Source organism: Trachinotus anak, unplaced genomic scaffold (assembly GCF_046630095.1).
Source record: "Trachinotus anak isolate AG129_WGS33_773 ecotype Australia unplaced genomic scaffold, CSIRO_AGI_Tana_v1 ptg000021l, whole genome shotgun sequence".
In the NCBI taxonomy this organism is placed as follows: domain Eukaryota; kingdom Metazoa; phylum Chordata; class Actinopteri; order Carangiformes; family Carangidae; genus Trachinotus; species Trachinotus anak.
Window position 1 is genome coordinate 21,044,348 of NW_027273872.1, and position 23,493 is coordinate 21,067,840.

Consider the following 23,493-nt stretch of genomic DNA (forward strand, 5'->3'; position numbering starts at 1 on the left):
CCAAACATTTTTTCTACACTTACAGTACAACATTTACCACTTAACTAGACACACACAAGAAACACATAGCACTTAGCCTGAGTGTGAGAGAGCACATACAGTATCTTCAAAAAAACCTAGCCAGCCTGCCATCACTATTAATAGGACTGTCATGGACAGCTCTGGGATAGGCTTTTAAAATATCTATTTCTGACATCCATTCAACATTCATGACACCTGCCTCCAATCCTTTATTAGATTATGACAGTGCATGTGGAAGGAAAGGAAATGGGCATTTTTATCTCCATCTGACAAGCCTTTTCACTTGGAGGACATTTCATCTGTAAGAAATATGCACATATACTGATCCTTTTTTTTAAAGTCACTATTTAGTGACCAGGTGTAATAATGTGTGGGCTTCAGAGACAGGTGCCACATTGAAATGTTGCAAAGGGGGGGAAATGTGAGTGTTGTGGGCTATGAAATGGGAGCTGAGTTTAGCTGCATCTAAAATGGGGGAAACCTGGAGTGACGGAGGCCCTCCTTTAATAGGCCTAGCCCTGCCTGCTATTGGTTACTGTTCAGATGAGATTACAATGATCCTCCAGAGTCTATGATCAGCAGCACAAACCTCTCACTTGCACCGCTATTTGCTACAAATATCACATTTAATTCAGTGGAGAGAGATCACTGCTCAGCTATTAGCTGCCATATTGTAGAGGTGGCTACACAATGGAAAAACAAGTCCTGACGCAGCAGCAGGCTGTGGTTAAAACAGACCATCAGATTCAAATTTTCATCTAAAAATCCAATTATTATTGAATAAAGGTAATCCATGCGCATAATCCACAAAATACAACATGGAGGAGAGAGGGAGATCGACGTGGGGGGCGGGGGGGACATATTTATATGCGGGGATATGAATTTCCAGTCAGCACAGAAAAGGTAAGAGCATCACAGATCTGTATCCGCACAACTAGGACCACCACCAGACAACACTAGCTATCACAAACGGTGAGAGGACACAAGACATAACGAAGGATTGGGGAGGGGGGTGGGTGGGGGGTAGGGGGGTAACAGAAATACATTATGTTGTACCAACGTCATTCATTTCAACGCGTAGCCGTGATGGAGCGCCGGGTGTCCCCGCTCTCGACCAACGCGCACTGCCTTTCTCTCCTCTCCTGAGTGAAAGTGTGGTGCGCTGCGAACCGGGCCCCAAGCGCAGATCCATTAACGAGTACCGAGGATGAACATCAACAGCACGTTCACAAGCACCAGAACCGCGATCACCGTAAACACCGCGCAAGTCTGGACATCCAAGGCCATGGCGCAGTGCTGCGGGCCGATGCTGAGATGCGCTCTCAGTGACGGGCGGTATTCAGCTCCCCCGTCTAGACATGTAGCCTCAAAGCCAGCAAGAAATCCACCATTACAGTTAGGCAAGAAATTAAAAAAAAAAAAAAAAAACCAAAAAACGATGCCCTTACGCCTCTTCACACTACGCGATGTAATTCATAAAGGCACGGGAAGAGATGCATCATCCTCACCATCATCATCGTCATCAGTCTGCACCGCGATTTCTCCCCGCTAGTCAACACCTGCCGGTGTTTCGCCTTTTCCCCTAAACCGACCGACTCTCGGGCCAATAGATTCTCACAGCGAACAAGAGAGAGGCTGTGCGCAGGCTGTCCGCAGCTGCCGAGCTGCCTTCCGGTGAGTGGGGACCAGGGTGATCGGCTGTGAGGCTGAGAGGCGGTCCTGTGTTAATACCGATCAGCGCTCCACTGCAAGACGACCGGCATCAGCCATCACCTACAGTCGGGGGAGGGGCACAGCCAGCCCCTCGCTGACTACATCGACCACAGAGGCCAGAATCATAACCTCATTCATCTCCCACCCCGTCTAAAAATATCACAGTGCCATGGTGATTTATTATTTATCATTAACAGCCCGTGATGAAGGAGAATAAATGTCAGAGTAATGGATGCACTTTCCTCAAAGTGATCACCGCATTATAATTTTATTGGCATAATGTCAGCCTTTTCTGCTAGTTTGTCTGTGGCCAGGCATCAGTCAGATACAGTACGCCCGGTTGATCTGATAATCAAACGGATTTACGCTCTGTATTGCCACTGGTTCACCAGGCAAAAATCACTGATGCAAGAAGCAATCACTTCAAGGTGTCTTCCCTGGCAAACTCAAAAAGTAGGCTATCGCTACATGAAAATCCAAAAAGTTTCATGAAACCTTAGCTTGAATCTCTGAGTGTTATTGCATTTTCTGACACACATTTTAATACATGCAGCTGTTGCCCAAATTAAGTTAGTTTATCACAACAGCAAGTTTAGGAAAATGTGATGCTATGTGGGGCAGCGCAGGGACATGAGAGAGACACTTTATGTTTAGTAGACCTACAAATGTTAAGTTCGATTTATAAAAATAGTCTGTAGTTCAGAGTCTAGATCACAGGTCGACCTTTCATTTTTATTCTCAAACACATTTCCCATAATGTAATGTGCTATTATTTTGGTGAGACCTTCTACAACAAAGTCTTTCAAACTCCACAGCTCCCGTTAGTAATGAGGGCTTTCTGTTCAAAACCTCTTCCCCTGATGACATCAACAGGGTATCAATCAGAAAGATGAATAAAATCCAGAACCACAAATGTAATATGCTATGTATGTTGTAATAAGACTAGGACTAAGTGCTTTTAAATGTTTGTAGATACAATTTAATAATCTTTTTATTTGCATATACTGAAGCAATGACACCCACACACCCACACACACACACAATCCTGGATTTACACTACACTATTTACTTAAAACTGAGGTAGGGAAATGTCTGAACCACCAGTGCTGCACATGGGATTTCAACTGGTTTGTGAGACTGTCCCAACCTCATTACCACTGTTGACATACCCTTGAGCTGGTTAACCTCAAACTGCCCTGGTGGAGCTGCTCAGTGTCCCACAGACCAGTTTGTGGTTGCAGAAACAATCTCCGGATGTGAAGGTGCGTAACTGTGTGAGTGTGCATCAGGACATTATCTGAAATAAAGCATAAGGGCTCAGTTAACTTACTCTAAATAAAGGCACAAAAACAGGGCTTGGTTAAAGACTGAAACATGCCAAGCTCCAAACCCTGGACTAGAGAAGGTGTACGTGCAACTCTCTAAACGAAACCAACACTACCAAATTTGTGAAACGAGAAAAGATAATCAGAAGCACTTCAGTACTTCAAACTCATTTCAAAGCTCCCAGGAAACATTATGTCTGGTAATGCCTCTGACATCCTCCACCCAGAAGGGCATTGTGACATACACTTCACAAAAGAAACGATTGTAAAACAGGATAATAATTACATGAGCATCGTACTTGTTCAAAAACAGACATAATTTTGTCCCAATATCATTTTAATTCCCTTGAATTAATCATGTGCTCCCATATATTCTTGTAGCAGTGAAGCTACAGCCTGACTACAGCTGACTACAGCCTCTGTCCTCTCTGGTGGAGAGGACAGAGGCTGTAGTCAGCTTGAAGTCATGATGCCTGCAATAAATTTTAAACTTCTCAAACCCCTCCTGCAGCTGTACGTCCACATGCTCAGTATGTTCCAAACTGTCACATTTGCAACAAAATACGGCAAAATAAACAGGTCGTAGTCAGGGATGGATAGTAACAAAATATATTTACTTGAGTACTGTACTTAAGTATATTTTTCAAGTATCATGAGTATTATATTTTCTGGAAACATATGACTTTTACTTACTACACTTAGAAGACAAATATTGTACTTTTGACATTTCTATGAAGTACTCGTTACTTTGAAGCAGCTTTTAGTCAGTGGAATGAATTTTCATTTATTTTATAAAATGTGATAGACGACACGCGGTGTGTTCCTCACAGGAGAAAAACCAATGACAGCCAACTTCTACGCTGTCAGTCATGTTGTGCTGCTGCATTATGGAACAGCTCAGTTTGAACCTGGCAGTGGCCTGACGATGGCTACGTTAGATAAAGATGAGACAGAACATTCTTCTTCTTCTTCTTTTTCATCAGAGTCCATGACATTATCTTCAGGAAGTCAATGTTTGAAATTTTAGAAATAAAGATTATTTTTGTTTTAAATGTTGTGCTGTGTTTAGCATGACCAAATTTCATTACTGGCTGCAAAAAATTGTCATCTTAACTTGAGAAAGAATGTCATGGTAACAATTATTTAATTTGAGAAAAACTCTTCTTAAAAGCAAGTACTCCAGTACGTTAACTCAAGTAAAAATTTGAACAACTTTCACTTACTCAAAACCTGTCAGCATTTTTCCTCTTTTGGGGATTTTTGGTTATATATTTTACTCTGATATCGCCGAACACAATAAAGGCATTTAAACTGTATCCTTGGCTCTGTATGTGCATGTGAAAGTTAGTTACTGTTGGGCTTACTTCAGCCCAGGAATTTGAATTTGACCAGGAATATCTGTACTATAATGGAGCTGTGTACTTTGTCCACCTCTGGTTGTAGTTGTTGTTAGCTCGGTTAATTCTTTATGCTCAAAGCCAACAAGTTCCAAGAAGGTTCTTCGTTTTTTTCTACCATGAAACTGCTGATGAAATCCACTGTGACTGTTATGAATCCATGCAGAGAACAGCTGATGTACAATCTGAAAATACAGGATGTGATTTCAGAGCATCGTTTTCGGTGTAGTATTCCTTTAAGGCTTGTGACAGGACAAGATGGCCCCAGTTCCCATCTGATGCACATGTTTGCCATTGGCATGCACATCATTATTTTGGCCTTCATGTTCACAGTGATACTTAAGGTGAACATTGTTTTACGCATGAGCGCATCCATCCGGGCCTGCAGCGCTTGTCCTGGTGGCCGCACCTCCTGTTGTTTGCAGATTAGGAAGGAGCACAACAGGATCATGAATGAACACATACAGGAGAATTAGCTCGGTTCAGTCCCCACACTCCCAAACCAGCCACCACCTAGTCAACCATCAAACAGCACACACAGAGACACACACCGTCTCTAATCTACACAGTCTTCACATTCAGCTGAGAGCTTTGGGATGGATCAAAAGACCTCAGAATAAGTTTAAAAGAATAACACCAAAGGAATGCACTATATCAGTATTTTTAAAGCCATAAATAATTTCCAGGGCACTTCTGCACATACATGCTGATAAAAGCAATGGCTCCTGAAAGCCAGGCTTTCAGTGAGTTGCAGAGAGCAGTACGAGGCATCACAGCTGAGATATGACAACCGTCCTCAAACAAGCTGTTTTTTTCTGCTCTGTACTTGTGTGTGTGCATGTGTGTATGTGAAACGCAGAGTGAGCAGATTACATAAGCCTGCCCTACCTCTGTGGTCTCCCTCTCCAATCTCCCTGACATTTAGACAACAAAGGTCACATCTGAAAGTCTAAATCTGCACAGACACCAATGCTAATATACTCATACATATACAGAGGAGAGGCAGAGCTTTTAAAAATGGGAGAATATCTCCCACCAGCGGAGGATCACGTGTTAAGTAAGACTGAACTAAAACTCACTGTATACAGCTAATTATCATGACTTCATCATGTTCAGGACAGTCATTATTGTGAGGGAGTCATAGTAGTATAACTGGAATTTTTACTGATGTCATCTTTAATTTTCTTTCTATGCCAACACATTTGAAAAAGAAAAGTAAGAAAAAAAAAAAAAAGGAGCGCCTTAAGGTGTCATGAAGTCCAACCTAGCTGCATCACAAATTATGACTACAAAAATTGCTGTGGTCTCTATCAATTAATTTCTAGTGCAACATCCATTGAATAGAAATTTTCCAGCACTCTCAGTCACATCCCATGGGCTTCATCAGCCATATAACATTGTGTTTGGTCAAAACCTTAATAAGACAGATGCAAAAAAAAAAATTGAAGTTTAAGCGTCTGAGGGGTAGTGTTTATAGCAGGACCATATTTCCATTATTCCACCTAGAGCTGAAGGATCAGTCGATTCATCTTTTAGCTGATAAACAAAATCAAACGCAAAATTATTTTGATAATTTAAATAATTTTCTAAGCAAATATGCAGAACATTACCTAGTTACAGCTTCCCAGTATTGGTGATTTTCTTTGTCTTATGTAATAATAAAATGAACATCTTTGGCTTTTTGGACCATTGTTTGGATGAAACAATCAATCAGAGGATGTCACGGTTTTCTGACAAACCAAATGAAAGACATATCAATTAATCGAGAAAATAATCAGCAGATTATCACTAATGAAAATAATTGAGTTGTGGCTCTAATTCCATCAATTAATTCATCCATCTTTCCATTTTCTTGTCATTTATCAAACCAAGAGTCCAAAATAAAACAACGTAAATAGAGCAAACTGATGTAGATCTCTCCATTCTGTCACTGGTCTGTTTCAAGTTCTCTAAGCAATTGTGTATATTTCCATCGTAACTTCAAGGGGCAGTGCTTGTTTAATACCTGCGCCACCTCAACTGGGTACTCTTAATGTTTGTCTGTGTGTGTGTCAATCCCCAAGAAAGACTTACAGATACAATATTTTGTATTTGACAGCAAATCCTTTTTGTAACTTCTCTAAGCGTGAAACTAGGTTAGGGTCAAAAAGAGATCTATAGGGAAACAGTGAACTTTCCTTAGTGGTTGTGTACTCTCCTTATCACTGGATGGAATAATGTCTATAACTGCAGCCACAGCAGCAAATTGACAGTCGATCTCATGATCTCACCCTTCACCCTCTCTTGTGAAAATGACCCTGAACCCCTTCCACAGGAGCAGCTGTTGACTCTGCACTTGATTGGGACATCTTTTCCCCGTGAGAGGGCCTACTCCAACACACATCACAAACCATGGTCCAATTAAGCCAAAAGGAGAAGATCATTCGCAAATGACAGAGGCCAATATAATGTCATCAAACTGGACGCTCTCCAGACTGCAAGTGTGCTGCCATATCCTGTCAATAAATATTACAAACAGATGTGAGTCCACATCCTCAACACCTTCCTTGAACAAGGTTGAGGCAATGCTGCCAAAAAATCCAAGTGTAATTGCTGCTAAAATTCCCAATTTCTGCTTCAGTTAGTAGAATCCTGGTAAGATGTAGGGAGCCACACTAACAACCATATGGGGAATGTTTACAGCCCACACCTTCAGATGAAAGATGGTAGAAAATATTCTAGCGCCTCCCTGGTTTTTAAACATTTCCTTAACTCCAAAACCACTCAGAAGTGCATGAATCAAATTCATGAATCATCTCTTTCTGCAGATTCTAGTGTACTGCTGGACATCCACTCATTATGCAACCACACTGTGTAGACGTACAGAATAATGAGCCAGTTGAATTCTACATCTGTTTTAAAAGAACACTGAACATACTCATACTTAATGTTCATTTACTGGTCTGAGATCAGGTCTTTAGTTCTAACTGAGGCTCTGAGGTCAGTCCTGACTCTACTGGCCTTTGCCAACGAGCCATGTCTTTAGAAAATCTCTCCTTGAATAAAATTACAAAATTCACAGCTTGCAAATATGTTTGTGGTCAGTAGGTATTTGGCTAATGGGAGGCAAAGCCCACCACACCCATTTCCCCTCTAGTCTGTGTAATTCTTTTGTTCCCCTCCCATCCCCACAACAACCACACTGACTTCCTGCTTCCTCCCAGGCCTTCCAGCCACAAAGCGCCCTAAAAATAAATCGCCGGACTTTTCCTGAACACAGTTTTGTCACCATTGTTCAAACATCAGCTGTTTATTCGTTCAGCTCAATTTGGCTGTTAGTAAAAAGGCGAGTCAGTGGGTCAGAGTATAGAGAACTTTAAGAAATAGAGTAGATGAGATAGAAGAAGGAGGCCGTGCCAAGTAGGCTGGAGAAATTAGGGTTAAAGACATCACAAGTGATATCCCAACATTCCTAGACCGAAGGGCCTCAGGAGAAATATTCCTCGTCATTCATGACATTGCCATGGGACCCGTAAAAATGAATTATTATTTCATGATAAATCAGTGCAAGGCCTGTGTGTTCTGGAGACTGTGTTCTTTGTGTCAGCCCCCAGTGAGACTGCATAACATTGTGCAGTTCTAGTGGGAAAACTGAAGACAGAGCGTCTCTGTATAAACACTGCCAGAATATCAGGTATATCTCTTGTGGAATAAAAAGGCTTTTGAAGACAGGTTTGCAGAGGAGATACATAAAATATGAAGCTAATTTAGTATATATCTCACCTGTTTTACACAGTTCTGTGAGGGAAACTTGGCCATTACTATGCTACTTTGATAACTTTATTTTATTTGTAAGGTAAAGTAGGTTAACTGTGGCATTAGTGGCTGAAAGCATACAACACACAGCTGGAACTTAACACTCTCCCCCTCAACCTCTATTAAACATCCAAATAACACCAGAAGCACTGGGGAGAACTCTCAATGTTTGCTGACACTGCATACTTTGCCTGCAATTCCCACCAAGGGTTGTGGAAAAAAATGAAAGGAACAGTGCAACAATTTTGGGGAGACATGATAATTTGCTTTCTTGTCAACAGTAATGTCTTGTTTCTCAAAATGATAGTTTTGGTTATTTGACATTTGGCGCTGCCAGTTTAGAGAAGCAACCATGAGCACCAGCACAGAAGCTGAGAAATGTGCTGCTGTGCACGGGGCCAGCAGAAAAAAACGTGTTTTAGACCCTTTTAAATAACGCCCACCAAAACAATCCAGTGTAAATGTACGTTTCATTTAGAATATTTTCAGCGCTTTATCTTCCCGTAAAAACAAAGTGAGGTTTAGCTCATTCTGATTCACTCATCTGACCTGTGGCTGCGATGTAATATAGCACGCTCGACGTAGGTGCACTCATACTTAGGAATACACTAGTTAAGCGGTTCAGAAAAATATAGTACCAAAGGAAAGTGCTGTTTTGATGGGTATAATTTAACATAATTTTAACACTTAAATGCAAATATTCAGTTGGTGAAATGATTTCAGGTTGAGTGTTATTACTCTTTGAACATTTCCAGCATATTTTAACAATACTGCAATAACGGTGATCATTTTTACTATAATTTTGATATTACATTTTCATATAGTTTCATCTGTATATTACATTATGGTTACACTTTTACTGCAATTAATTTCAAATAGATCACTTATTCGTCACGATTAATAAATTTAACCCTCTTCATCTCTGACTAGAGGGCAACCTTGCACACACGTTGATTCCTTTACATACCCATTGAGGTGACTCCTTGATTAATCTAAGGAGTAGACAATACATTAAATCAATAATTATTACATTTATTAGCGTTAACATTTTCAAACTGAAATCCCTACAGTTCTGAACTCTTCAGCAACAGTGTGGCAATTATGAAATTTCTCTAAATTTTCCTCATAGAGGGAAAAAGGTTCCTCTGCTAAAAAACACTGTAACAAGTTCCCCAAAGACAGCATTGTAGCTTTTCACAAACCATAACAAAAAGGAAGCATTCAAGAACACTTGAAAATACAGGCTGTTTATTTATTTATATTTCTGTTCAGCATCAGTGCCAGTGTGTCCTTAAATGAAGCCCACAGATTGGTCATTTGAGAGCCCAGCTGCGGGCTGAAGGATAAAAGCAAATATATGCTAGGATTTGGTTGTTTGCCTCAGCCAGAGCTCCTTTACTGTACTTGTACTGTGCTGGTTGTGAGAGTACCGAGCGTGCTCGCTAGTGTCACCATTCATCAGAGCACTGTCAGCCACCTGCGGCCCAAAACACTGGGAGGTAAGAGCAGTAGTGCCCTCTCATCCTTCCTGAGATCTCTTGCTGCTATATTTGCAATGCACTGTTTGCTGGATATTTGCTCTGTGCCTCTTTAGGAGTAGAACATATATATATTTAGATTTTTATTCTAACATTTCTGGTGAGTCACATTATCTGAAAGATTGCGGTTGGCAATGACGAACCCACTGACCCTCTCTAATCAACTGACATGCCCACTGTAGGCCACAGATGTGTAACTCAAGGTAAACGTACAGCTCCACATGTCCTCTGAGCTAAAACCATTTTACATGCTCCCTGCTTCCATGCCACGAGAGTTCAAAAGCAGAGCAGTGGATTGAAATGCAAAACTCTGCAGCGAAACGATGTTTAGGTGCAGGCTTGTTTGGCAGTCTGTGTTTTTCAGCACCTTACTTCTTGTTGATAGGTCAATTCCTCCCATCAAAGACTTCACAGACTCCACCTGATATACGGCTGGCCTGTAAAACATTCACTAACAAGCCTGTCATCTAAAATATATGACTGCACACAGGCATGGGTGCACATAGAAAGTCGCATACTTTTACACTCACACACACAAACACTCACACTCACAACAGGCCCGCAGGAAGCAGGTGTTTTCACATGCCTGGAAGGAGGAAAGTATGGGAGGATGGAGTGAACGGGAGGGGGTGAGTTGAGGGAGCGAAGAAAAAAAAAAACAGTGGGGGAGAGAAAACTTGATCTGAGAAGAGGAGAACAGAGATGGAAGTGATGGAGGGAGGGATGACGAGCTTTGAGGTCAGGAAGAAAGGGAGGCGGATGGAGAGGGGGAATGGGGAAGAAGTACAAGGAGTGAGGGGGTTGCATAATACGTGTATGTGATGGAGGGTTTTCTCTGACGCTGCATGTGGTGTAGCAGGGAGCCAGGGAGGTCAGAGGCAGAAAGTTAAGCTAAATAATGTACACAAGAAGTGGCAGCTGCCAGAAAAATCCAGCCCATCTTTCACAGAGGCCTGCAGGATACATTCTAACTAGCAGAAACTGTAAAGGCAGTTGGCTCCTGTCTCATTTTTTCAGGGCACGGACAAAGTGACCAGGGCTGGAGCTATGTATTTCACTCATAGTACAAATGCTCAATTAACATACTGTATATTTAGCAGTTGTGCCAATTGTGCTTTATTTAAAAATTCCTTGACAATAGAAAGTTGCAGGTTTTGCATGTTTCAGTGATTTTACTATGTGCTCTTTCATTTAGGTTTTGGTCACTGGGAATATTGCTGCAAGTTGAGTTGTTTCTTTCCCTGTAGAGGCAACAGCTCACTTGGTTGAAAAATGAATGAATTGAAAATGATGAATCTATACATTATTTGTGGGGAATTTACAAGTCATGTGGATCAGTTTTAAAGACACAGACAAACTGTACAAAACACACATGATGCCTGAGACAACAGTCAGTAGAAATCAGCCTGATTTCTACGTTGATTTCATCTTTTCAAAGCAGCAAGATGACAAACCCTAATCAGGTCTGAATAATGTACTGGCACCATGGATGAGTGTGAAGCCTGATTTCCTATGTTTTCAGTGGCAGTTGTGGAACTTTTTGCTCGTATGAGATATGACCATGAATGTTTTAGTGCATAGCAATGATCAAATTATGTCTCAGAGATTTGTATTTTATGAACGGGCACTACTTAGGTTATTAAATTAGCATACTTCAAATGCAATGGCAAACCGCCGGTTAGGTTGGTAGATATCCTGTGTGGAAGGCTTTGGCCCTGGGGTGGCACAAGAGAAAGCTGTTGTGTGGTCAGCGAATGTCAGTAAAAACAGCTGACTTCATATGTTTATTTGTTTGCAGCCACATCACAAATGTGCCCCAACAGTTTTCAAATAGATTAATTAATTACAAACATAACTGCAAAATATGAATCTACAGATGCCACTAAAACACTGGAAGCTCCTGGGCCACACAACCTCCTCTCTAGAGTAAATTTCATTGTAATGTAATGACAATGTAATCAGACTGTAATGAGATATGTAGATAGGAAATACACAGTTCTATTTTTGTTGGGTGAAAACTTCAAGTTGTATAACAAAAGGGAGAATGGCTACTATGAAAGTTGTCAGTGGAATTGATACATAAAAATTTCACAGTCTCACCATGAGAGAGGACTGCACATCTGAGCCTGTGGGGTTACTGCTTTAAGATGGTGCTGTCATATAAAAAGGGATCATCACATTACCTAGAAGGTGACATTCGTAAGTGTTTATCCCCAATATAAACCTGTCTGAACGCCATGAAAATAAACAGTGTATTACGCAAACAATAGAACCTGATGACTGTGGGTAAAATCACATAAGCAGCCTGGGAAAAATCACAAATGATACAACTGATGCTGGATAACAAGCGCTGGAGTGCCTTGGGCTTTAAATAGTCTCACAACAGAAATCACCACTCGTTGTGACATTACTGAAACCATACACCGATATAGCCGCAGTGTGCTTCTGCAGCGGCAAAATAACGGCATAGAAATACTAGCCCTGATAAGGGATAACACAGAATGTACTCCAAACAAAGCACAGACACAAATCTGTACATGCACAGACATGCATGATCTGACAAAGTATAGAGAATAATGCTGAGATACTGTAAAACAGGATACACCACTGAGTCAGAGAATTAACACACAGTACTGTTCCTCCAGTCCCCGGGAACATGCAGCCATCTGAAATAAAAGTGGAAATGGCTTTTGTAGGGAGCAAAGGAAACCCTCTCAACAGTTATGTAAGAGAAAAGGCCCTGAGCCTCTCTGTCTCTCCTCCTAACACACACAAAAACACTCGCCACATAAGCATGGAGTTGCACGCCTATGCACACACCACCAATAACAACAATACACATACGCACACCTGACAGGCAGAAACCCATTCTTTGGAAGAAACAGCCTAGGGAAGCTCTGACACAACCACCTGCTCAGATTCAGTCAGCGGTATTACTATTTATCAGAGGCCACCACATCCTACACAGCAGCATTAGCTGGTGGCTGCAGCAAGTCACAGCAGATACGTGTGTCTGTATCTTGGCAGGCGAATGAACACTGATGAAGGATTCTAGGTCACCTGTGGCTCAGAGTGCAAACTGTACATACATGCAGTTATTTTGAGGAAGACTTATTCCCATGGTTTGTCTGGCAGCGCTCTAAAATAAAGCCGGGTTGAAACAAATGCTACACATTCACAGTGTGTGTGTTTGACAGAGATATCACTAGCCAGTGCTATTCATTCCTCACCAAAGAATGAAGTCGTTAATGCAATGACTCATACACCCTGACAGATGAATACATCAGAAGAGCATGTGAAGTGTGTGTATGTGTGTGTATGAGTGTTATGAAGAGGGTGTATCATGAGGGGTGAGGCCTAGGATGCAGATACAAACAGAATCTTTGTGGCTAAATTTGCATTTAAGCACCGCTGCTCCCTGCATGTGTATAAAAGAGTATGCAGAAGAAGTTCAACTCAACATCGGCCTTTTTTATCACTGCCCAACTAGCCATTGCCTGCTGACTCATGCGTTCATAATAAATAGATAGCATTGCATAATATGATTATGACCAGACAGACCCAGGTTGGCCCAAACTTAATCATATAAGATTTCTGTTGAAACTCTTAAGCTGCATGAAGTCTTTAATAAGACAGTCCCCCTTCCTGACAAGTTGACAGCAGAGCTCCGGGCACAGCATTAGTAACACACAGGAAACTGTCCTCTCATCTGCATAGGAATTAACAAAGACTGCGATTGCTTGGTGTTTGTTGGAAGGAGAAGAGAAGAGAAGAGAAGAGAAGAGAAGAGAAGAGAAGAGAAGAGAAGAGAAGAGAAGAGAAGAGAAGAGAGGGCAGTGACTGGGGGAGAAATCCATTTAAATGAAAGGGAGAAGAGAGGCGTCAGCATTAGCAGTTAATCCACTGCAGTGAGAATGCTTTCTCTCTGCCTGCGGCCTCTAGGCTCCAGTAGTCATCCTAACAGGAAGACTGTAACATACACTGCACTCTATCACAAGCAGCAGATCCGACCCTGACATGAGAACCACACCAAATAAACAATGCATGACTTACCAGAAATAAGACAGCAACACACAGATTTCATGTTGAGGCATCATCCATCCATGTGACTGCACTACAGCTGCGCTACAATGTTATGTCATATTGTGTGTATACAGTATTTATATACATACATGTGCTACCTCCATGCTCGAGATGCAGTCACAAATCCCACCATTTAGGGCTGCTTCAAATGAACTTCGCTCACCATTCAAACAAACACACCAGAGACATTTTCAGTGTTATGTGTCCACGTTCCCTACCCCAGGGGAGGGCCATGACACAAAAGTGCACATACAAAGGGAGCATCTCTCTTCCCCTCTCGGTTTCTCTCCCACCCCTTTTTCTCTCTCTCACCCACACGCTTTCTCTATTTAGCTCACACTTAAAAAGGCTGCCTAAAGATAGAAGCAAGAAGATGAGCAGGAGCCAGCGAGTGTCATGGCAACAACGTGCAGTGGCTCACAAACACTATTTAGACCGGCAAGAAAAAGTTATAATCAAAACCTAAATGCAGTAGTATCACCTCTTCAAAGACACAGTTTACTAAATTTCAATGCAAACACAAGCCAGGACTCAAAGCTCTCAGTTCAACAGTTTAGTAGACAGCATCTGCATCATGAAAATGGACGAGTTATTGTGCTTCAAATGTTGTGGGAAATCCTCACTAACTCCCTCTAAATAGGTTCTTGACACTTTGCATAACATTGTTAAATGACACTGATCATTTAACTCTTTCATATTTTAATGTGAAAATACCCCCTAATACTAGATGCTAATGAATATGTGTTCATAATTCTGAATAGATCACTGTGATGTTCTTTAATGAATCAAAGGGGGAAAAATGGCATAGAGGATAAAGCTTAAAGCATGCAGTACGCAGTACAGATTCAATTTAAAATGATCAAATAATAATGTAACTAGTGCTAAGCCCTGTGCATTGCAGTTCTGCAGGAATAGATGTTGGACACAGCCCCAGAAATGTTCACCCACCCCGTCAGGATGTTTCAGGAAAACTCCGCATCTCCTTCCACTAGAATCCCCCTGAGGCCACTTGCACATCAAAGCACCGATTTCTGAAATGCCTGGTTTCACTTCCTGAGTAGTATTACTCCAACATACTCTGAAGCTAATTTGACACCACTGACAAAGACACGTTACAATTTTCCACAGATTCCAGCAGGTATATACAGTAGAAATGATTTAATGTCACTCCCCCTTTTCTGCTGTGAAATTCACTCTGTTTGTCTGCATGTGCTCCCAACAGATTTAAAAAAAATTATCACAAATGACAGGTGTCCAATTCAGGATGAGTAATGGCCTAAGAGTTCTGGATGACATTAATCCACATGACCACCATCTTCACGGATCAGTTCCTACATCATCTGATGAAACACTGACCAGTGCTCTGTCATCTCGATATTACCAGTATCAGTGAGAGGTTATCATCCTGTTATCTCACACCTACTCATATTTCCCACAGGTAAACAATCTCAGTGTGACAGTACAGTGCGTACAGTATGTATGTGTGTGTGTTTCTATGTGTGTATGTGTTTACATTGGCACTTAATATCATGTATACAGTGGTGTCAGTACTTCACAGTATTCTAAAGGCCTTTAAAGCCTGACAAAAAGAAGAGTGAGAGCAGTGACTGGGTCAATCTGTATTTATGTGTGTGTGTGTTTATGAGGGTGAGTGTGCAACTCACTATGTTGACCTGCAACGGTTCTGAACCAGGTCTCAAAAGCCTCCTCCTCCTGCAGCTACCAGAGTCTCCAGACCGCAGACGCACCGACGATGACGACTGACCCATGTCCACTGGACAGACAGACGGACAGACAAACAGGGAATCAATTCAACAAACACATGTCAATCACAAGTCTGAATACTGACGTAAAAAAAAAAAAATAACGGTACCTGACTGAGGCAGGAGCAACGCCAAGGCAGTGAGAGTGCTGGGGGGAAGCGGCAGGGAGCGGCACCGCTGGAGAGATGCCCTGAGTGGGGGCTCTAACGGTGACACGCCCGGGGGACGAGACAAGGCCTGGAGGGTACTGAGTAGTTAGGGCATCTCCTATATTCTATACAGAGTTACTTTGATGCGCGCACACACACACACACACACAGTTGAATGCACACACTCCACTGCCCTTCACGTACAAAAAATTCTTCCATGCTGCCTTGTCCCCTTTTTTTACAGTGAATTAAAGTATTTCACATCCAGCAAGTCTATTCTGGTGCATTGGTCGGTGTGCATGCCCTGCAGCAAACCATGAGAGACTATACATCATGCCAACCAGGCGGTCTCTCAGGTTAAAATGAACTGACTGAGTTAGGGCAATGAGAGGTAGAGCTTATGGGAGCGATGAGGCAGAAAATTGGCCACAGAGAAAGACTGAGAGTGAGGGCGAGAGAAAGAGAAGCCACAAAGAAAGGAAGAGAAAGAAAGAAAGGGTGAGGGAGAGGGAGAGGAAAAGAAAATGAGAGGGAGAGGGGGAGGTGAGCTGAGGGAGAAGCAGCAACCAGAAATACAGGCCTCTATAAATGGGGCAGAGCGTGCATGCATTGTTGCAGCTAACAGTGAGTGGTGTATAAATACTGGGTTAGCACCGGGCTGCCCTTCAAAGTCTGTAGTGTGTGTTTGATTCATTATGGGCTTGGGTTTTATTTATGAGTGAGCTGGTGTAGGCTACTTCCAATTTTTCAACATCAGGATGTGATATATGAATATGACTACTGCATATACATATATATATACATATATATATATATATATACACATTTATTCAGTATAAATTTACATCTGGAGATTTCTGGGGCTGCTTATTTGTCATTTTTATGTCAGTGTTTGTATGTTTACTTTCAGTGAATATGTTCATGAGTGCCTGTGTTTGTTATTTAGCATCTTACTCTGTGATGCAGCTCCGCGGACTGCGTCTCCCTAGTAACACTGGTCTCTATGACAGAGCAAGGCCTGGAGCGAGCAGTCACCCGTCTCTGCCCCGGAGAAAGTTGCATGGTGGGAGCAGGCCTGCGCCTCCGCCGACACAGTGAGCCAACCTCACTATAATGGTTGTAGAGATCTCGGTCTGCGTTTGGCCTCCACAGGTCCAGGACAGCTGAGGCCGGGCGAGGACGAGGGCGCAGGGGCCTGTGATGTACAGAGGTCTTCTCTGTGCTTGAGTGGGGCATGGCTGAGCCCGGCTGTCTTACACTGCAGCCTGTCTGGCTGGCAATCTGCTCACACAGCTGTGATTGGCACAGATACTCAGCAGTTTGGCCCAGATAAAGGTGCAACAATGCATTTCTTGTGTAGGGCATTGGGAGAAATGTCTCCGTAGATGAAAACAAAATTTATTCCATATTTCATTTCAAAAGACTCTAATAGCCATGAGCTCATGTTCTTAATGCATCAGTAGCTAGCCACAAGTGCCAAGACTGCACCTTAATAGCAGTTAAACTTCAGAGAAGATTTTTAAAAAATGGTGGATTTAATTTGTAAACAGTTGGTGATAATGGAGGAGGATTTTCCTGGTGCCATCACTCCTCTTAAATAATTGTAGAACTGCACATTAGCACCCTTCTCAACACACAGGTTGACACAGCCCTTGCCCTTGCATAATAAACCCCTATGAAAGTGTGCTGAGTATTGAGATGTCATATCTCATTTTGTCATTAGGAGTTAGGGCTAACATGTCCTGACTCGTTGGTGTGACTGGAAGGAAAATGACTAATGCCTCCACTGGAGTGAGGAGGGAAGGGTGCCGTCATGAAGCACAGACGTCACAAAGCTCTAGGGCTACCGCAGTTACACACGACCGGCTCTGTGGGAAACAGGGTTTCCTTGCATGCTACATGACACTGGCTGAGCAGGAAAGGACAAACTCTTCTAGTATGATGTTGGCCACCATTGTAATTACTGACTATTTCCTCCTCTCTCCAACAGATGGGGCAAAAGGACAGCTGTAGAGTAGATGCCCAATTCATGTCCTCACAGGCTTGTGCCTTGTGTGTTTTTGTTTCACCCTGGGATTTAATGAACCACACCTAGGACTTATATCATGAGGAAATGAGTAATAGCTCTGGCACTATTTAAGTTCTAGTTTTGCTGCTGATGATTTTAAGAAGCAAAAGAATGACCATGGTTAAAACAGTTACATAAATGATATTTTGAGCATTTATGCAGTAATTACATGATGCATGCCTCTGGTAATGTTAATGATGTGGAAAAAGCCTGCAATGGAATGTGGTTATGGCATAAATGTGAGACAAATTATACATGAAAATTCTATTCACTTACAAGAAACACAACAGTAGTTTAGCAATACAAATTACTGACTTCTCTGCCAAATGCATTTATTAAAATTCAGTGGCTGCAGCTCATTTTCTATTTAAAGTCACATACCTTAAATATTTCCTCCGTGGAATCTGTTGCTGGTACACTATTGGTCGTGCTTTCTTTATCACCTTGTTGTGATCGGACAGTCACTTCCTGTATCTGGTGGGAGTCAGGTGGAGCATCCCTGGAATCCTGCTCATTTCCTGTCTGTCCCTCTACCTTTTCCTCTTGACAGAGACAGTGTAATGGATCCCGTTTAACCTCTGCTACTTTTTTAGTCTCTGTGTTTGTACCTGACTGAGGGATATGATTCTCTACAATAGCTGTGGACCTGTGGTTTGTCTCGCTGTCTATATGTTTGTCTGTACCCTCAGAGCTCTGGAGGCCATTGACAGCTTGAGATCCTGGGCACGCCCTAAAGGCTTTCAGGACCACCTGAGGAGATCGTCCACCTGTCACAGGTGCCGGAGCCTCACTGTCAAAGCTACTGGAGTGCAAGGCTTTAGTGTTCACTGGTGACGATGGGATAGGCTGGGATATTGGAAGTCCTTCACTGTGGAGTGTAAGGGACACACTGTGAATGTTGTCCACTGTACGCTGTGGGGCCCGTGGGGAGCTCACCGGTGACGTCTCTCCTTCTGGAGGAGAGAAGGAACGCGATGTTGTCCGCCATTTTCTGGCTGTCTCTGCTACACTGTTGAAAAACTTGAACAGACCCCCAAAGTGCCCCTTGGTGTCAGAGTGTTTCGGGGGTGGAGGCTGAAAGTCTCTGACACTCTCAAAGTCCACAGAGCCATAGTCTGAGTCGATGGTTTTGTCCAGAGAGTGAAGCTCAGAGTCAAAGCTCCTCTCTGAGTAAACAGGATTGGCCTTCCCCAAAAGAGAAATCCTCCTCAGGTAACTCCACACATCTTTGTGCCTCCTTCCTCTCCTCTGGTGGGTGCTCGGGCTACCTTTAATGCTGGGCTCCTCGTAGCCTGCAGCAGTTTTATTACAGTTGGTTGAATTGTTGTGGCTTCTTTTAGTATAGGAAACTCTTTCAGATGGTTTACAACCATTCTGAGTCACCACCTCTCCTGTTACAGTGGGTTGATGGGCATCTATCGGAGCCGAGAGGTCAATATCTTCAAATGAGCAGTCAAATTCTGCTGTATAGCCAGCATACGAATGTCTCTTGCTACGGTGTCGAAGGGTGCCCCTGCTGGACTGCTGTGGAGTGCCAATGTCATGGCAGAAAGACTCCTCATCCACAAACGAGCTGCTGAACTTTGCAGTGGGCAATTTCCCTGCCCTCCCCTTAAACACAGAGGGGGATTTAAGCTTCTTGAAGGAGCGAACTTTGTCAGCAAATGAGAGTTTCGGGATGGAGGCCTCCCCAGGCAGGATCATGGAGTGGGGTCTCCGCTCCAGCTCTGACACAGCTCTCTTTCGGTTCAAGATCCTCCAGATCCCCCCTGTGGCACGGGGCCTCCGGTTGACCTCCTGTCTGTCCTTGACAGGGGACTGAGAAGAGGCAGCCTGGGTCTCTCCCTGCCCCTCTGCTGGCCCAGGCCCAGGCTCCTGAATATAAACACTGCTGGTCTCATTCTTCACATCCAGAGAAACATTAAACACTCGGTTGACAAACCCATTAGGGTTGTTGCTCTCAGGGGCAGGGCTGTCTGTCTGTTCCATCCTCTCTCATTCTACAGTGTCAGCTATCAGCTCCAATGGACATCATGTCTCGGGCCACTCTCTCTTAAACACCTGGAGGAACAAAACCACATTTTTATTTAGGAGTTTGACATTAAAATGACTGCCTTGTCATTTTATATCATTCTTATTCCGTCTGAACTTGCTCAAAAGGCCTGTAGATGTCCACAATAAGTACAAAATATATAATATTAAATGTTCTGAGTGGATGGTTAGCTACATTTTATCAACACAGGAAGTCAAATGTAAACAAATAATAAATCTGTGGTGTTACTTATACGTTAAAACACAGTAAGGCCATCGAAGGTCTCATTTTGAGATTCTCAGACAGGCCTTTTGTACCATGAGTCAACAGTCACAAACACCCAACGCCCCCCTCCCCCCATATTTGGTCCATATTATCCAAAGTAATTATTTGAGACACAGTCCCCATACACAATTTAAACCAGGAGGCTGTGTTGTCATGGAAACACTCACTACAGAGATGTCTGGTTATTTCAGGCCTGCTGCGGCTGCGACATCATCACAGCTCAGATAAGCTCCCTCTAAGGAAGAAGATGCTGGGCAAGTGCTATACTAGTTACTACATTTAAATTACCCCCCCACCTTCACACACACACACACACACACACACACACACATCTCATAATCCCTTTAATGTATTGAAACATGTTGCGTAACTGGGGCCTCCAGCGCAGCATACATCTTTGTTGGTACATTGGATCATCACTAAGGATGTGTTTCAATTAAGCTGGCCTCTTCGCAGAATGGCACAATTACATTTATAGGCCATGCTCTTTACTGATAAGCTGTTTAAGAGTGGATACTATCAAAGACAGCACTCAGTCAACTCAAAAATGTACGTATTGAGGGATTGTCACGTATATATTATGTCTATTTTAGCATGTAAATCTACCTACTTGACTCTTAGCTTCCAGTCATTCTATTAACATTGATGCGACTTTTTTATTTGTTATACATCCTGCTCGGTAGTTATTATGACAAAAAAAAACAAACAAAAAAAAAAACAAAACACATAAACCAGCCATTTTTGTTGCTTGACTGCCATAATTGCACTGTCACAAAGCGTAACTCCGTTTCCATCTCAAACCTGTGACGGAGCACCAGCTTCAGCTTGGCTCTAACACGTCTGTTTAATAAATGGCGTCAATAAAATGAACGTCAACATTTCAGGAAAGTCATGTTTGAAGTTGTGCACTTAGTTTGGCGTCGCTTAATGACAATGTAAGCTGAACTGACCGCCCGTTAAAAAAAAAAAAAAAAAATGAAAGAACTTATAGGAAATTGCTTATCAAGTTTGACCCCGTATGAAACAAACCATCGCTTCTCTGAAAGCTGTTAAAGCTGTTTACTTACCTAAAAGGACATCGCCGCTGTCGCCCTCAATAAAAACAGCGCCTCTGCCGCGAAAACTTACGCTAAACTTCTCCAGTGTACTCCACGGGCTTAACTTATATCCATGAGTAAAGCTGAAGTTATGTTGCGGACAGCGACTCCTTTGTAGATGACATGTGTTTGGTTTTTTTTTTTTCTTTTTTGTGCCTCCAGACTTCGTCAGCTCGCATCAAACTGAGAGAAACTCCCCGAGTTAGCGACGGACCGGTGAACTCTTGCCCTGTAAGCTCCTGCAGACGCCGACACTCTGATTTGTGATAAAGCTCTCACGCAGACAGAGCAACACACACACACACACCCACACACACACACACACACACAAAACAGATACTAACACACACTCAAACACAGCCACTGAGAAACGCATAGGCTACCATTTCACTGTAATTATATAAAAAGTGTCTTTTCACAGAAGCAAGTTTGGCTTTGGTATATTAGATATAGCCCATAACTTACATTATAATAACACTGCGATATTTCCGGTGTTTTTAACCTTAATTTCATTCAAATTCTAACTATTTCCCATAGCCATTATGGCACATTTTTTGGTGCAGTCTATCCTGAGGAGTTTTTCCGATCCTGTTTGCTGGATAAATTTATAAGGAAGCACTTATAATTTCTAAAGGAACATCAGTGAAAACAAGTGATTGACTGAACTCTGGTCTCACTAGCTGATCCTCCTTTGGGATTTGCGTTGAATGTGAAAATCCTTCTATTGAAATGACACAATGGGGAGAGGGAGCTCAGTTGGAGGGGGGGACTGAAGGAATTCACAAAAACTAAACAGCTACAGAGCTCCATAGCCGTGGAAGAGGAGATGGTGGAAGAAGGGGCCTAAATTTAAACATTTCCTCTTTGTCCTGTTTTGGGCCCATTGTCATCTCACGGCGTTCTCCCTTCTGCACAGGAAGGAGTGGATCTGACATCAACGCTCTCAGGCTGACAATGCCAGGAAGTCTGTCTGACTGTATGTAAATATCTCTATGTGTCCATGCTTCCCTTGCTTGCCTGTGGAGCCGCTCTCCTCTCCCTGGCCCTCTCTGTGGAGCAGCTTTAAGTACTTGAGGGTGTAGTAGTAGTAGTAGCAACACGGTGATTTACAAGCTACACTTCCCCCATAACTCATACGCAAAGTGTCACAGCGAATTACAGCAGGCTCATCTTCAAATGACCTCTCTTCTCACGGAGCATCTTTACTACATGGCTTCATACACTGACCTAATAGGCTCGATTTTTATTTACGTATATACATTAACCTATATTTGTCCCTTTCTGATTTCTCCGCTTCGCCATTTCTTGTTTGCCCTGTCATTTTTCCTCATAGTTTTGCGTCGACTTGCTGTTTGTTACTCTCTTTTGCTTCCATTCCCTCATTTCTTCCCTCCCTCCCCTTACTCACTCACTTCCTCAGAACCCCAAGCAGTCTTCCTGCCGTCCTCTCCCCATCACAAAAGACATCCTGGCTCACACAGGCCAAATGCTTCAGCTCAGATCTGATTTATACAGACAGAAAACTAACCTCTTATCTTTAGAAAATAAATTCATCCAAACAGCTTTTTGTATGAGTGACAGGGAAGCATGGGAGAAAAAAGAGAAAGAGAGTGATGAATGGAGGGAGACAGATCAGAGATTTATAGACAGCGCTCAACCAGCTGGGCCTGTGTCTGAAATGATAAGTTTTGTTGATGTTTGGGCGAGCCGCGTATATTACAGCGAGTTTACTTTGTTGCCTATTTAACTGCGTGTATTGAACACTGTGAACAGAGCTCTTTGAAATGATGTCATTGGCTTCTCGTTTTCAGAACAATCGACCTCTTCCTCCTCTTCCTATGACACGTCCCCACTGGTGGGTTCGGTGGAGATTATTGGAGACAAACACTCACCGAGTTTAGGCCCAGCTGTAATTATTTCACCAGTCTTTGTCAAAGCCACTGAGTGAAAACAGGCTGCCGTGAAAAAGCCGGCCAGACAGGGAGGGGAGGGGAGGGAAGGGAAGGAGGGGGGGGTTACAGATATGTTGTGATATCAAATGAAAGGCTTACCAAAGCCTGGGAACTGGATTCAGGAGGTGTAACTCGTGTGAGAACAGCTGGGATTTGAGTCAAATTTTCGTTTTCTGTGCAGGTGTTTGAGGCTAAATCACTGTGTGGCTGTGTAATGTTGCTGCATGTCCACGTCCACAGAGCAAGATGCTGATGTCGCCGTGAGCATGTATACA

At 42.7% G+C, this 23,493-nt stretch overlaps 1 protein-coding gene across 6 annotated transcripts in view; it reads right to left on the reverse strand.

Moving 5' to 3' along the window:
* The window catches only part of arhgef9a (Cdc42 guanine nucleotide exchange factor (GEF) 9a), a 43,033-nt gene extending 21,493 nt beyond the window's left edge, over positions 1 to 21,540 (reverse strand). Inside the window, exons 1-5 of one of the 6 annotated variants that reach the window (XM_071457253.1) lie at positions 21,237 to 21,540; positions 18,234 to 19,913; positions 16,739 to 17,077; positions 15,746 to 15,872; positions 15,537 to 15,646 (exon numbers count right to left, since the gene is read on the reverse strand). In XM_071457253.1, the coding sequence (XP_071313354.1) occupies positions 15,537 to 15,646; positions 15,746 to 15,872; positions 16,739 to 17,077; positions 18,234 to 19,841 (2,184 nt within the window). In that variant the 5' untranslated portion in view covers positions 19,842 to 19,913; positions 21,237 to 21,540. Of the gene's footprint in view, positions 1 to 1,081; positions 1,504 to 1,529; positions 1,810 to 15,536; positions 15,647 to 15,745; positions 15,873 to 16,738; positions 17,078 to 18,233; positions 19,914 to 21,236 lie in introns of those variants that run through there. The other 5 variants (XM_071457254.1, XM_071457255.1, XM_071457256.1 and 2 more) reach the window with 5 other exon arrangements.
* Between the last annotated feature and the right edge of the window lie 1,953 nt (positions 21,541 to 23,493).